The sequence below is a fragment of the Anoplopoma fimbria genome, chromosome 6, assembly GCF_027596085.1.
Source record: "Anoplopoma fimbria isolate UVic2021 breed Golden Eagle Sablefish chromosome 6, Afim_UVic_2022, whole genome shotgun sequence".
NCBI classification, from domain to species: Eukaryota; Metazoa; Chordata; class Actinopteri; order Perciformes; family Anoplopomatidae; genus Anoplopoma; species Anoplopoma fimbria.
The window spans coordinates 8,015,041-8,031,001 of NC_072454.1; the positions used below are offsets into that span (position 1 = coordinate 8,015,041).

The 15,961-nt window shown below is 39.6% G+C and overlaps 1 protein-coding gene across 1 annotated transcript in view; it reads left to right on the forward strand.

The window, feature by feature from the left end:
• The window catches only part of lrpprc (leucine-rich pentatricopeptide repeat containing), a 56,022-nt gene extending 41,469 nt beyond the window's left edge, over window positions 1-14,553 (forward strand). The window contains exons 31-38 of the mRNA XM_054599957.1: window positions 2,898-2,986; window positions 3,140-3,344; window positions 6,022-6,149; window positions 6,286-6,401; window positions 10,241-10,315; window positions 10,486-10,570; window positions 11,648-11,790; window positions 14,267-14,553. Of these exons, the coding sequence (XP_054455932.1) occupies window positions 2,898-2,986; window positions 3,140-3,344; window positions 6,022-6,149; window positions 6,286-6,401; window positions 10,241-10,315; window positions 10,486-10,570; window positions 11,648-11,790; window positions 14,267-14,338 (913 nt within the window). The 3' untranslated portion in view covers window positions 14,339-14,553. The remainder of the gene's footprint in view (window positions 1-2,897; window positions 2,987-3,139; window positions 3,345-6,021; window positions 6,150-6,285; window positions 6,402-10,240; window positions 10,316-10,485; window positions 10,571-11,647; window positions 11,791-14,266) is intronic.
• Window positions 14,554-15,961: the final 1,408 nt, after the last annotated feature.

Here is a 15,961-nt window from a genome sequence, read left to right on the forward strand (position 1 = left end):
CTGAAATACCAGTCATAAACGCGTGTGTATATATATATATATATATATATATATATATATATGTATACATATATATCTATATATATGTGTGTATATATATATAACAACGGCTTATTACATATATGTATATATACATATGTATATGTATATATATACATATATGTATATGTATATATATATACATATACATATACATATGTATATACATATGTATACATATATATGTATACATGTGTATATATGTATATATATATGTGTTTAACCAGTTGTAACCCGGAGCATCAGGTTTGGCACCCTGGGAAGATGTGACCCATTTTGTTTTTTTGCCATCTTTTTATCACATTTTAGCATTTTGCTCTGGTGTCTATTTTGTGATAACAAGCTTTCTGTATACGTTCCTTATTGCAAAATATAACTGAAGCTGATTACCAAGGACCCATCCTCTTTTCTTTTTTTTTTGTGTCATTTGTTAGTTCGGATCATCATAAATCAAAACAATTAATATATGAGAATAAATATTGTGAAACATTCACCCTTAGGGCTGACGGATTGAACAGCAGTGTATCTTGGTTAGAAACACAACACACAAATACAACTTGTAGTGTCGTTTAAAGCTCTGCTACTTCACCCCGTCTCCTCAGTCTGCAGCAGCAGGTCACCTCAGGCTAAAACTCCATCTCCTAGATAGACATGAGGATTATAAACTGATTGTGTGCGAACACACTCAGACCTACTGGATATGAACAGTGGTTCTTACTAAGCCCAAAGACACACACACGCACGCTCATGTGTACAGATTAATTTGTGGTTTTCTGGGAAGCTGGTGACTTATTGCGAAAAACATCAATCTTCCTCCAATTAGTAATGTATCATGTGTTGTGGTGTTACGGGGGCCATATCAGGGTTTGAGCCTGGAGACAAATGGATGGACAGACAGAGGAATTAGAGATCTGAGCTTAGTGCAGCGCTGATCTTCTCCGTTTTGTCTTTTTAGGTAATCTCCTCCTTTACTTTATCTCCTTTTGTCCCTGTCTTTGTATCACTTTCTCGCTGCAGAGGAAAAACACAGAAGCAAAAAAGAAAAGAGATAATAAAATAATGACATGACTGAAAGAAGAGATGCAGTTACTAATTTGTAACAAAAGGGGGAAAAACGGGGAAAAACATTCATTACACTATCAGTCTCGTCCCTGTTTTCTGCTCTCTACATGGCTCACTCTCTTATGTTATGAGAAATAATCGTATCAATTTTAGACCCCTGTTTCAACAAGCACGAGGCAATACGAGTGATAACCCATCTCCAGTCTCTGTTTGAATTGGTTTACGGCATCCCTGCCTGGATAAAAGCTTCGTTTATCTGCACTCTAAATGAGAAGTGAAATGAGCTGAGAGGAAAGTCTGGGGGGGAGATGGAAATGGGGAGGAAAGGAGGGAGATAAAACGAGATGAACGTGGGAAGGAGGAGTGAAGGAGGCGAAGAGGGCTAGATTTAATCAGGTACGAGGTTAATGAAGACGCTATAGGCATTAAGTCTGTGTGTGTGTGTGTGTTTGTTTTGGGGTAATCTGTACAGAATTGAGCAGCGGGATGTTTATGGTGGGATTAAGGGATTGGGTGAGAGTCATGATGAGAGAGAGAGAGAGAGGGAGGAAGGGGTGGATGTTGGATTCATTGGCTAAAGCACAATACCCCTCGAAGGAGAAGACGTGTGTGTGTGTGTGTGTGTGTGTGTGTGTGTGTGTGAGTGTGTGTGTGTGTGTGTGTGTGTGTGTGTGTGTGTGTGTGTGTGTGTGTGTGTGTGTGGGGGAAAAAGGTGAGTTTGAGACAGCCTCTAGAGATTTTTCTCCCACCTGATAAGAAAAATACCGACCCCACTGCTTTGGTCTCCACGGCAATCCGTCTCCGACCCCGTCACTCCTCCAATCTCCGCCGTGACCCCTGTCACAGCGGCCGCCGGATGCTGCTTGGCCTGGTGTCGCCGTGGTGATAAGGATTGCCGGCCTGATGCTCAATTGAGCGGACGGATTAATCTAGTTGCGGGGCTATAATAACAATTTAAAGAAGAAAAAAAAAAAAGACGAGAGGCAAGCTTGATTGAGGTTTTAGTGGCAACGAAATGAAAAGGAGGAGGGCCGAAAAAGGACAGCGAGTGGGGGGGTGGGGGGGAGACGGAGGCCTCAATACTGCAGCATACAGCCCTGTCCTGGTGTCATCCTCCCACATAAATCCACGCACAGATATACAAACGCACACGTCCAACGGCTCAGCAGGAAGCAATCAACTGTTTGATGTCTGTGTTATATTCTGGTTTAACAGCAAGCGCTTTATAAGAGGCTCAGAGTTGTCGTGAATCACATTTGTTCCCATTGTTCTGTCTCGTCTTCTGTCTTTCAGCTCATGTGTTTATCCACTCTGTCTGTGTAAAGTCTAATGAGTTTCTGAATGCGATGCCTCATAATGGCCCCAGTGCTGGAGACTAAAGATGCCACAGAGATATTAACTCTGTCACCACAGATTATAAAGATTTTTTAAAATGAGTAGAGTGCAGTATCAGCTCTAAAGTTAGGAATAAAGGGCTTTGTAAATCCATCCAGATAAGAAGTTTCTCCCAACACATATATGGATTTGTGCATCATACTATTGTAAAGGCAATTCCAACATGGGATTTCATTTCACACAATAATACCACATATAACCCTTACCCTACAGCCACTCAAGCAGCTCTGTGTTTGGGCACAGCACTGCTTTGAGCACCGTATTATCTATATACTGTTTCAAAAGCTTAAGAACAGTCAAAAGACAGTCAAAAAAGAAAGTTATTCTAAACAGATTGTCTCAAATGAGAAGTATATAGTTTAATGTTGATACCAAACCAATAACATGTTTGTGTCTCTCAGTGCTGCGTCTCATTTGCCCGACTTCCAGCTGAGTGAAATCGCCACCAATCTGCTCATCATCACACACAGCAAGAAAGGCCAGGTTAAAGGTGAGAAGCAGATGTGTGGGTAAACACACATACATACAAACATACTACACACACACACACACACACACACACACACACACACACACACACACACACACACACACACACACACACACACACACACACGTACTCACCTCTTGCACTCCTCCACAGAGGCTCTGGAGAAACTGAAGTCTATGCTGCAGGTGAACCACGTGCCCTCGCAGCTCGCCATCACCAGAGTGATTCAGGTCCTGGGTAGCCATGGCGACGTGGCCGGGATCCAGGAAGCGGAGTCATTGACGAAGGGCCTCGCCACGACCCTCAACCTGTCCAGCATGGTGTTTGTCAACAACACGGCCCTTGCACACATCAAGAAGTAAGCTCATTCATGGCGATTTTAATCACTCAACTTGAGTTTACTGTTTCTGAGTTGAACTTAAAGGATGTGAAGGACTTTGAAACTTCTGACTGTTGTGATTTCTGTTCAAGCTAAAACTGAGTCACCAGAGTCATTTTAAAGATCCTATACTCACATACAGGTCTACACAAAGGGGCTTTAACTCATGATTTGTGTCATGTACAGTACCAGTCAAAAGTTTGGACACACCTTCTCATTCAATGGTTTTTCTTTATTTTTATTTTTTCTACATTGTAGATTAATATTGAAGACATCCAAACTATGAAGGAACACATATGGAATTATGTGGTAAACAAACAAATGCTCAACAAACCAGAATATGTTTTATATTTTAGATTCTTCAAAGTAGTTGAATGAGAAGGTGTGTCCAAACTTTTGACTGGTACTGTATAAGTCATATCTAAGCACATTTGGTTGTCTGCATGTAACCTCTCAAGAAAGTGGTCATCATATCACCTTCACCTCTTGAAGTACAGTTAAAACGAGTGCAGGCCGAGACTAAACAGAAAAACAAATCACTGTAGATGTGCAGGGCTGCATGTTGCACGAACAAAACACTATAATTTCAATTTCTGACGCAATTTGCAATCCAGTTTGAAGTCTTTTATACTATTTTGCAAACTCTGTTGGTATTACTGAGAAGCACACATAAATAAACATGTTGATGCAATACCAAGGGCAAAGTGTGACAAGACCCGTGTTGACACGCTCTTAAAGTGAAAGCGCACAGGGCGAGCGGGGCGTCAAGTACAAATAGGAAACACGGGCGTAATAGGATTATTCATGAGTTCCTTTTAATGTCATGAAATGGCCCATCCTCCACTTCTGCTTTGTCGCTCCTCAAACAAAAGAGAACAGATATACGAAACACATTGTGCATCAAACTTTCATCGCGCTACTTGCCGCATTAGCGCCGTCCCCCAGCTCGAGCGGCACCGTCGCCGTGCCATCTCGGAGGGACAGCAGGAAGTGAAGACCAGCAAGACGGTCTCACGCCCGATTGGCCATCGGGGCGCAGGCCTGTCAGCTTGAACCCTGACCTCCAGGAGCTCTGCGCTCTGAGCGGCTCTGACACGTGCGTCCCCGCTGTATCTGAGTCAAGCTGACTGGTTAAGAGCCGGGGCGGAAAAAGCAAGCAGGCCCCGGAAAGCGGAGCGCCACATTTAGAGGGGCCCCCCGCTGAATTATTCAGACGGTCCCAGTCGCAACAATCAGCGTAGATCTGTTCCCCCCCACCACCACCACCACCACTGCCGGACGCTCTCACATATACAAACACAGAGACGCACACACACCCTGTATGTTAAATATTCATTGTGACTGCTGACAGTGGGGAGGGAGCGGGGAGCGTAAAGTGTTAGGAGCGAGGTGGGGTTGCCAGATTGAGTTGTTTTAGATTTGTAGCGCTTTGGTGTGCAGGCTTTGTTCGGTTGAGGCAACCTCAGCAGAAAAACATTTCACTGTGCGTGTGTGTGTGTGTGTGTGTGTGGTGTGAGTGTGTGTGTGTGTGTGTGTGGGTGTGAGTGTGTGTTGGTGAGCATCAATGGAAGAAATAGTTGGTCTGCACTTAGTGTCAAGGGAAAAATCAAACCAATTTACCTTTAATATTAAATTATTGAAGTCTTAAAAACAGCGTGTTATCAGTTTTTATTATTCTTTAATCTGGACAGGTTTTTATAATTTATATTTTGCCCTCAAGGAGTGAAATCCCAGCAGTTCTGAGGGGTTGATCATGGTTTGGTAGATTACTAATGTTATGTTTTTGTCATCGCCAAGTTTGTCTTTCAATTACGACCATATTGGGCATTTGTTGTGGTGGAAGTTTGACCGAATAAGGGAGACCAACAGAGAGAAATTTATCTTTGTATATATTTTATAAAGCTTTTGCGCAAAAGGACCGAAACCAACAAAGTCACAGTCAGCTACTGACTGCCGAGGATCTTCACCAGGGTTTTATATGCATAAGAACAAAGAGTCAATAGTTTCATTCAATGAAGGGATAGGCATACTTAATATAGAAACAGGGAGACATCATTAGTTAACGAACAGGGAATTTCCCAAATGAAGGCACACTCTTGTCTTAGACACACGTCAAACGGTTAATGAGAAGGCTAGGCTATATTTCAATCTTCCATCATTTGGCACTCAGTGTGGTATACAAATCAAGCATTGTATTAATAAGGACAGTTCATTAAAAGCAAGTACAGTTCAAAGCGGAAAGAAAACTAGACATCAGGGGTTCAAACCAGACATCAGGGGTTCAAATATAGTTCAAGCGGATATGGGAGCCGGTCATGCCAGGCCATAAAAACAGTAGAGTCATTCTTAATACAAGGGTCATACATTAAATGATCATTTTTCCTCTACATGTTGTAACTCAAAATTAACATCCAATGAACATTCAGCGCCAATACCGGAAGAACGGCCCTTTGTTAGAAGGATGCGTCTATAACACAAAAAATGTCATTCATGGTTTTGCAGGATCTTTCTTAATCTTGTCTCAGGAAAGGGTTTGTTTCTCTTAAATTTTTCTTTTTTTATCTTTTGAAAATTGAACATGTACATGTGTTGTTTTGATCTAATTAAATAAACTGAAAAAAATCTTTATTCCTTATTCTTTAATCTCACTCTTCAGTGGAGACGTGGATTCAGCAGTGGAGGTGTTGGAGGCGGTCTTCACTAGTCCGAACAGCACAAACCCCAGTATGTCCTTCGTCTTCAGGAAGGTCTTGGAAGATGACAACGACAAAGCTTTAGACAAGCGTAAGACACACACACACAATGCATACATTTATTTAGAAAGAAATATAAATACTAAACATGAAACCACAAGCGAAATGACTAATAAACTAATAAAATCCACTGGAATTTTGATTGAAATGTTCCTGCTGTGTTGCAGTGAGTGCGATGGCAGAGCGGCTAGCCAACCATTTCGCCTGCTACAGACCGGCTTCAGACCTCTTCCTCCAGCTGCTGGATATGGACAAAGTGGAGGACGCCAAGTTCATGTTGGCTGTGAGTACGAGTGTGTGTTTCTGTTTGGTTGTGGTCCACAGATGCTGAGATGAGAGATAATACCCGTGTATTAATACTGGAGGGAAATTGTCCGACATTCATGCAAATGCGTAAAGACACATTACTTGCTGCTCTTGCTCACTTCTCTTCATCACTATTTAAACATGAAGTCAAGAAATCCATGTTTTTTCAGGTCAAACAATCTGCTATAGCGGTACATGTAGTTGAGTGTAATGTTCAGTTTCTTTATTTAGGTTGAATCTGCACACCATGAGGAAAGCTCCGTAAAATGTTTTTTTTTTTGTGACCACTTAAACTAAATTTTAAATGTTTAAGTGTCTCCCTCTTGACTACATTTTAAATTACTACATCAAAGTAATTAAAATCGGGAAGAAAAAAAAAATCAAAAAGGGAGCTGGTGATGCATTCGTCCAGTTGTCGAACCCAAGTGATGATGGAGACGTTGACTTATTCATCCAGCCTCACATTTATGTCAGGAAGTGCTTCCCCCACATTCCACCAATGAGTCTGGTGGTCTGAAATTGGCCTCCCACCACTTCACTTATTTAACACAGTTCATACATTACAGCTCAATGACTTTGCATTGAGCCTGGGGACATGAATATGTATAAGATAGACGGGTGAGAGACAAGAGGAAGGATGCAGATGACGAAGAAGCAAAAGAGACCAAGAAACTCAGAGAAAGACACAAATATGAGGACGAAGACGCTGCTCTCTCTAAAAAGCGATTATTTCTCCCTCACTTGCTGAGTGATTACCCCTCTCAGTCATTCTGTCGCATGTGTGGCACTAATGAACGCAGATATATTACTTACCGCCCTCACATACTACACTTCATCACTTTTTAAACATGAGCGAAAGGAATCTGTTTCCCAGGTCATACTATGTTCTTGTCACACAACCTTTAGCTGCTCACATTTTCATCCTGACATACATTTGTTGTGTGTTTTTGGAGATATCAAATTTATATTAAATTCTTAGAGATGTTAAGTTTTCCAGCAAAATAATAGGTCTGATCAAAGTGTACAAAGGGGTGTCAATATAACCATATCTGAGTAGTTAAGACATTGAACAAACAAATGTCAGTAAATCTACAGCGTTACATTATGAAATATAATTACAATACACAGTAGAACACAAGTGTTTTTCCAAATTGTAGTAGTTCAGTCAAACGGCATGAGATCTGGGGAAAGAATTGTGTAAAAAGTGTGCACATACATTACTTTGTTGGTAAGAAAGATCTAAAATGGGCTTAGTGATAAGGCCCGACTTTGTTTCATTATCTTTTATTTACCAAGTGGCTCAGTAACTACAACTCTTCTAAACCGGACCAACAATGAGGGAATCTGGAGGACACAGAGAAATAAAAACCCTGCAGACACTCTGACATGGATGCGACATGCGTCTGCTCCTCATTCCTCCCTGACATCCCGAATGATTACCCCTCTCAATCTTTAACCAGGGATGTCTGACTGGCATGAATGTTAATGAACAGATACATTACTTACTACTCTCATCTTCATCACTATTTAAACACAAACTATGGATTACATCATTTTAAAGCTATAATATGCATCTTGCTTGATATGCATCTTGGCTAGTTTTTTCCCCCATCCTTTCTCTATATGAGATTCAAATTTAAAAAAATGTCTGTTATCAGGTTTCATATCGGAAGACCAAGTAGAGACAGAAGCAGGAAGCGCGATGTTCTTTTTGAACTTTTTTAATTGATGTCCCTACTGCAGAGGCTTTGCAGTCTAACATAACATAACAGTTTACAATTCCTTATTGTCCTGCCACACACAGTTCAAAATGTAAACGGAGTCAGAAACAAACTTTAAATGATTAACAAAAAAAAAGGAAGCGTGAACATGTATAGAAATATGGAGGTAATACTTGCATAAAAAACACAACATTAAAAGGCAGCAGAATATGGCAACCTGCTTTTAAAGACGGTCCGAGTTAGTCAGCTAATGTTCTGTGATACAAACCGGTAGTCGGGATGTCATGCCTCTTAAACCCTGAACATTTAAACACTAAATGCAAAACACGTGTAACAAGAAAACAAAGCTCCAGGATCAAATGCTCACGGTGCCGGGTGGTAAAACTACAAGGACATCTCACTGCTAAGACTACTCTAAAGCATTTGTCTTGTGCTAAGTTTGTAAGTTTGGACTTAGTGTTACTTTTCGTTTCTTCATCGTCGGCCCCTTCTCGAAGCCGCTCTATCAGGGTCACTGGAGTGTAGCCGCCCCGACTCCTCCATCCCATCATAAGTGAAGCAGGACCAAAAACTCTGAAAAGCTTTTAAGTAGGCGAGCAGACAATAATGATGACAAGGCTATCAGGAGAGAAGGAGGTGAGGTCGTCGGGGAGCGAGAGAGAGGGAGGGAGAGAGAGAGAGAGAGAGCGAGAGAGAGGGATGGAGTTCGTCATTAAGAAGTGAAACCGTGACAGAGAGAAGCAGTGAGGCAGGAGCTTTACCAACTCCTCTACAACTGCTTGTGTGTGTTGGGACGGGGGGGGTCATTGATGAAAAAAGGAGGTTTTCCCTGGGTATCCAGAGCTTTTAGGCAGTATGTGTGAGGAGCAAGGAAAGACGGGAGGGGCCCAGTCGGCTGTGAGAGGTTGGTGTAGCGAGGGGGAAAAATAACAGAAGAGAGAGTGAGTGAGAGCACGAAGAGAAGTTGAGTGAAGTAGCGCAGTGTTGGTCTAATTGCCTGATTGTACTCAAGCCATTCTGCCGCTTGGTGACTCCGAAAGAAGGCAGCTTGCCCCGTGTTCTTGTGTGTGTGTGTGTGTGTGTGTGTGTGTGGGTGTCATCCTGTTAAAAGCCTTACAGGCCACTCGCCTTTAAATTCTGTACGAGGTGCAGAAGGAGTGAAACGCGTTAGTTTACGACTGGCTAGTAATCGGACCTCATTGCTGCTCAGCCAGGAGAATAAACCCACTCAGTCTGAGCACAGCAACGTTAATGCACCTCCTGCAGACCCACACACACACACACACACACACACACACACACACACACACACACACACACACACACACACACACACACACACACACACACCCCGTATATTGTATGTATGCCTGCGTGACATGTCTTCATTATAAGGAGTCATGCACAGGTCAAACGTCCAGAAGTCTTTCTGATTTTCCTTATCATTTCCAAATATAATATATATATTATTATTATTAAGGTGTAGTGCACCAAAATTACTTTTTACTTGTATTTTACTATATTTTTGTTTATTTATATGATTAATGCAAAGAGATAATTCTGCAACACTTTCAGCTGTTAATAGTCTCCTTATGCTGATATATTGGACGAAATTACCTTTACAAATTACAGACATATCGTTTGGTGTGTAGGTTAATGAGTAACAAAAATTAGTTGTAGACAAATGCCAAAACAATTAACATAACATAATTGGTCCACCAAAGAGCACTGAGAGGTTGATTTGTTTCTTTATAAAGCACTTTTCTTTACAATGGTACAATGTGCTTTTTATTTATAAATACATATTAGAAGAAAATGGATCCAGGAGGATGTCCGGATACGGCCTTTAATTCGACTAAGAGAGCGTAATTATGCTTGCGGACGTGACATTTAAATACATTAAGAAACAAGTGGTTATTAAATCCACAATTAACCTTTAACCTCAGCGTGGGTGTGCAGGCTTATATATGAATGCATGTGTGTTTTATGTACAGTACTTATATGTGAAGAGCACAGGTTGGAGAGTCTTAACGTCCTGAAGATGATCTCATCTTGTATGTCTCACATGTCTTCTGTCCCTCTTGTCTTGCTGTAGCGCTGTAACGCTGTGGCTGAACAGAAGGATGTGCTGGTGTCCTTCTTGTCCCAGAAGGCTCAGAGTCCCGGTCAGGTAAAATCACACTTTAGGATTCATCTCTGTAGGATGGTTTTTTTTTTAAAGAATAATTTGTGTGCTTTTTTCCATGATATTTGTAAGTAATGATAACGTTGTGCTGACCAAGTCCAAGTTATCAAAGATATTGTTTTTTCGTGTGTATAAACTATTGTTTGCGTGCACAGGTGGGCAAGATCAAGGCCCTGCTGAGCCTGATTCCAGACTTCACTGAGAAGGAGGTGCTGTACCCGTACCTGATGAAATGTCATGGTAAGAGACACACACAGACACACACCCCACACACACACACCCCCACACACACACACACACACACACACACACACACACACACACACGGCCTGGTCTTGTGCAGCAGCCGGAACCATTAACAATGCATCAGGATAAGTGTGTGTGTGTGTGTGTGTGTGTGTGTGTGTGTGTGTGTGTGTGCAGACATTCAGGGGTTAGAAGAACACATGTCCTCTAATGAGTTAGCTGCCCTGGCTAGCCTAGCGTGCTAATCGCGACACAGTCCACCACTCAACTTTTTCTTTTTTTTCCTCCCACATTTTTTTCCCTCTCCCCGTCGTTTTCTTGCCCTCTCTACCTTTTTATTCCCGTCTATTTTCTTCTTGTCCTCCCATCATTTCTCTTACCTCTATCCCCTCCTCATGCCCTCCCCTTCCCTTCACCTTCTCACCCTCCCGTCTCCCCTCTTACCTACCTTGTCACACCAGAGATGAGCAGACATGACTATTTAATTAGCATCAGCAAGCTGGTCGGTCAAGGCAGCCGTAGGGGACACAATTAGCGATGCTCTGTTGGCCCCTCTGTTTTTTTTTTCCTTTTCTCTTGTCTTTTTAACTTGCTCTTTTCTTTTTTAGTAGTGACCTTACTTTCCACTTTTGTCTCTTTGATACGCATAACCGCACAGACTCATAAGGTTTCACATCAACAGAACATCATTTCAACCATTTCAGGTTGTAACTTGAGGAAAGAAATGGTAAACGCAAAGTTACTGATTTCAGATCAGTAATTTCGAATTAATCTTAGAGAGTGTAGAAAAGCTTTTTTCTACCCATTGACTTTGTATTCCTGTGATGTTTCTTGCAATTACTTTACTTTCATAAGTGAAGATTTATGGTCCTTCAGAGCAGTGAAACTGAATGTCTTAAATTCAATTTTTTCTTCTATTCTACTCCGTCCCATCATTACTCCATAACTGGAGTAAAATAGTTTTAATTATTTTAATTATGATTATTTTTTCTAAATGTTTACGCTAGAATTATTTCTTTTTAGGTTTTTGTCTCATTTGCTGACTTAACTTTTTTTCTTCTTGTCTGGCAGTTCTGGATAAGGACTTATCGTCAGCCAAGGCTCTGCATGAGCAGATGCAGAAGGAGGGAGCAGTCATAGACGAGCTGTCACTCAAACGGCTTGCTGTTCTTTACCGTGATGCAGGAGAGACCGCTCCCTTCACTGAGCCACCTGTGAGTCTTACACACAGACAGACACACACACACACACACACACACACACACACACACACACACACACACACACACACACACACACACACACACACACACACAAGAAAACACAAATCACACAAGAAAACACAAATCGTCAGAAACAATGAGTGAGTCACACAAGGAAATTGTGACAGTAATGTTGCCAGCACGACACTCCAGACTACCACAATCCATTTACATTAATTAATTTAGTTTTAATTAAATGTATTTTGTATAGCCCAAAATCATAGATCACAAATTTCCCTCAGAAGGCTTTACAATCTTTACAACATACAACATCCTCTGTCTCAGTAAAACCTCCTCCCCTCATCAATCAATTACTACTTTTGTTGTGCCCTTGAGCAACACGCTTAATAAGATATTTCGTTTGTGCTCAGTGGCCAGCAGTAGAAAATGGGAAGTAGAATATCAGTTAAAAAGTATGGATGACTTCTTAATAAACTGATTTTTAATCAGTTTATATGCCAATAATGTGCAATAATCTGTGCCGTTATTAATAACATAAAACTCTTCACACTATAACAATAAATTCAATGTCTAAATTGTCATGATTATGTATTTATCTGATTTCCCTCCCAACCCTACGTTAAACTGGCACACAGTGGATTACGCACACATTACGCACAAACACACACACAGACCTATCCATATTGATATAACCATGCAGACATGAGCAACATATTATGAACAGATCTGTGTTCAACTACAAACACAGCACTCATCGCAGTTTCTAAACTGGTGCTGGCAGTTGTCCGGCTGGCAACCTAACGCGTGCCATTGTGTGTGTGTGTGTGTGTGTGTGTGTGTGTGTGTGTGTGTGCTGTGGTCTGAGTGCAGAAGTAATGTGACAGAGCGGTCTGCCCGCTCAGGCCTGCAGCTAGCCTCCTGTGTTTGTAACTTGTGTGTGTGTGTGGGTCAGAGTATATATATTGTGTAACCGAGATGGTGTCACTGCAATAGCCGTTCTCTGTTTCTTGTGCCGAGTGTTTTTGAGCATTTCTGCACATTGCACATTTTGTAACTCGATTTAACTCTATTTTTGGCAGACACACAGGACTCACACACACACACACACACACACACACACACACACACACACACACAGCCCCCTCAGCCCCAGCACTTTAATGCACTGTCCCCCTGAGGCAGGTGTAGAAAGAAAGCCCACCTCTTACCTTCCCATCACTCACCTGCAGCGCAAAGATAGAAGGAGAAAGAGAGGGATGAAGGCAGAGAAGCTGCTGCATTATTCACTGGATGTCAGGATAGTCAAGTTATTGCTGGGTTTTATGAGCAAAACAGAGAGCCAGAGGAGTTGCAAGGAGAGGGAAAGGTGAACAGTCATGGTGTTCATAAGTTTCTATCTGAACACATCTCAGGTAGAAACACACCAGTCCTCGTTGTTCTCCTCCCTATCCATCTATAAAGAGTTTACTACACCATGATGCAACAGCAAAAACATCTACAAACAGATGTGTTCATAAGTGGAATGTCTGAGTAATTTAGGAGAACGTGTCACATTCATCAATTTTATTTCAAATTTCCTCTTCAGTACAAAATAAATGTACAAGTGCCTGCCTTGTTTTCATGAGGGTACATAATGTAAATGTATAATGCCACAACCTGAGTTAGAATGGATTTTATTTCATCTGGATTATTTGTGCTCTGTTCAACATCACCTAAACCCTAAATAGTTGTTAAGCACAGTTCTCAAAAATAAGTCATAATACAGTACGTCGAAAAAAAGTCGTGGTATCAGATATCTATCAAGGAGTGTAGAATGTCATCAAAAGTGAGAAAATAGCCACGGAAGTATACCATGAAAGGAATAAAAAAAGTTATAGTTTAGTATGTTTAAAAATGTTTGGGGATATTATGTAATAAAAAATCTGAAAAGTAGTCATAGTAAAGTAGGTCTTTAAAAGGCATAGTGTTGTCCGTCATAAAAAAGCAATAAAGTATGTCATAACATTATTGTATCTCATTAAATACTCATAGCATTGAATGTCATAAAAAGTGATGGGATGTAATAAAGAATTTAAAGCATAATATGTCATTCAATTTCATAGTATAGAATGTATTAAAAAAGTTAAGATAGTATTTCATAAAAAGTTTTCATGTAGTATATCATAAAAGTATTAAAAAGACACAGTATAGTATGTGGTTTAAAATAAAGTATATCATAGAATGCCATATCATAGTGCCATATCATAATATGACATTAAAGTTATAAAAAGTCATGATGTAACTTATTTCCTAGAAAAAGTAATTAACAAGGCTCCGTGTAATTTGGTATTTAAATTAACTCGTTGTGCAGTAGGCGATAGAAACAGAGACACGCACACCTTTTAGCTTCACTATATGGCAGGTGAGTATTTAATGCTGTTTGTTTGGTATATCTTCAATGCTAAATGTTCTTTCTCTCTCTTTCCAGGAGTCATTTAAGTTTTATGCAGAAAAGCTGAAAGAGAGAACAACTAAAGTCCCGACGACGGCTGAGGCATAAAGATTTATCCTCCTCTTCTCTGACCTTCTTCCAAATCTCAACTTTGTCGTCCTATCTCCTTTTTTTTTTTTATATAAGGTGTCCAAGCTGAAATATTGAGTATTGTGTTATAACTGTTGGATATTATACTCTGTCCACTGTGCTCTTGATAATGTTATTGATGATGATGATGTAGAGAATGTACAGAAGTATTTATGCTAATAAATGTCACATTCTGAGCCTGAGTCTTTGTGTGGTTTGAAACATATTTTGTGGTTTAATGAACCCGTTTTTCAGGGCAGCAGGTCGTGTAGTGCACAGAGGAGCTAATTATATTTACAATGGCTCAGCTCCACTGAGGTGTCCAATTGAGGATGCATGATATAGTATGTCAGGAAAAAAGTCATAGTATAGTTTGTCATAAAAGTCATAAGATAGTATGTCATAAAACAGTCATAGAATGTCATCAACAAGAAGTCATAGTATAGTATGTTGCAAAAAGACAGGACAAAGTTATAGTTTAGTACGTTTAAAAAAAGTCATAATCTAGTATGTCGAAAATAATATAGTATGCCAAATATTTTAACAGTCAAACATACAGTATGTCAAAGAAAGTTGTGGCATAGTATGTTAAAACAAGTCATATAATAGTCATAGATTAGTATGTTGAATACAGTCATGAAAAAGTCATGGTATAGTATTTCAAAAAAGTCATGGTATAGTATTTCAAAAAAGTCACACTTTAATATGTTGAAAAAAAAGTCAGTGTATGTTGAAAAAAGTCGGAAAAAAGTCGTAATGTATAGTAGGTCAACATTTTTTTCTTTTATAGTCAAACATACAGTATGTCAAAGAAAGTTGTGGCGTAGCATGTTAAAACAAGTCAGAAAAAAGTCATAGTTTAGTATGTCAAAAAAGTCATGATAAAATCATAGTATATTCTATAGTAAAAAGTCATAGTATAATATGTCAAAAAAAGTCATAAAAGTCATAGTATTTTGCAAAAAATTCATAGTATAGTATGTTGAAAGAAGTATTCTAGTATGTTGAAAAAAGTCATAAAAAAAAGATATAGTATAGTATGTCGAAAAAAGGGCATAAAAAGTCATAATATAGTATGTTGAAAAAAGTCATAGTATAGTATGTCGATAATAAGACATAGTGAGTCGAAAAAAAGTCATAGTATAGTATGTCGAAAAAAGTCTTAAAAAATATATAGTGTAGTATGTCGAAAAAATTCAAAGTATGCTATGTTAAAAAGCAAAGTCATGGTATAGTATGCAAAAAAGTCGTAATGTATTAGGCTGAAATATGTCCTAGTATAATAGGCAGAAAGAAATCACATTATAGTATGTAAAAAAAAAAGTAAAACTATAGTATCTCAAAAAGGTCATAGTGTAGTATGTTGAAAAAAGTCCTAATAAAAAATCATAGTAAAGCTGCTATGCAATGCCTTTTTTCTGACTTTTCTTGACATACTTTACTAGTATGCCAGCAAAAGTCTGAAAAAAAGGATAATATAGTATGTCATAAATATGTCATAATATAGTATGTCATTAAAATAATAAAAAAGTCAGTTTTTAAATATGTATAAAAATGTCTGGAAAAGTCACAAAAGTCATAGTATATTATGTCATTAAAAAG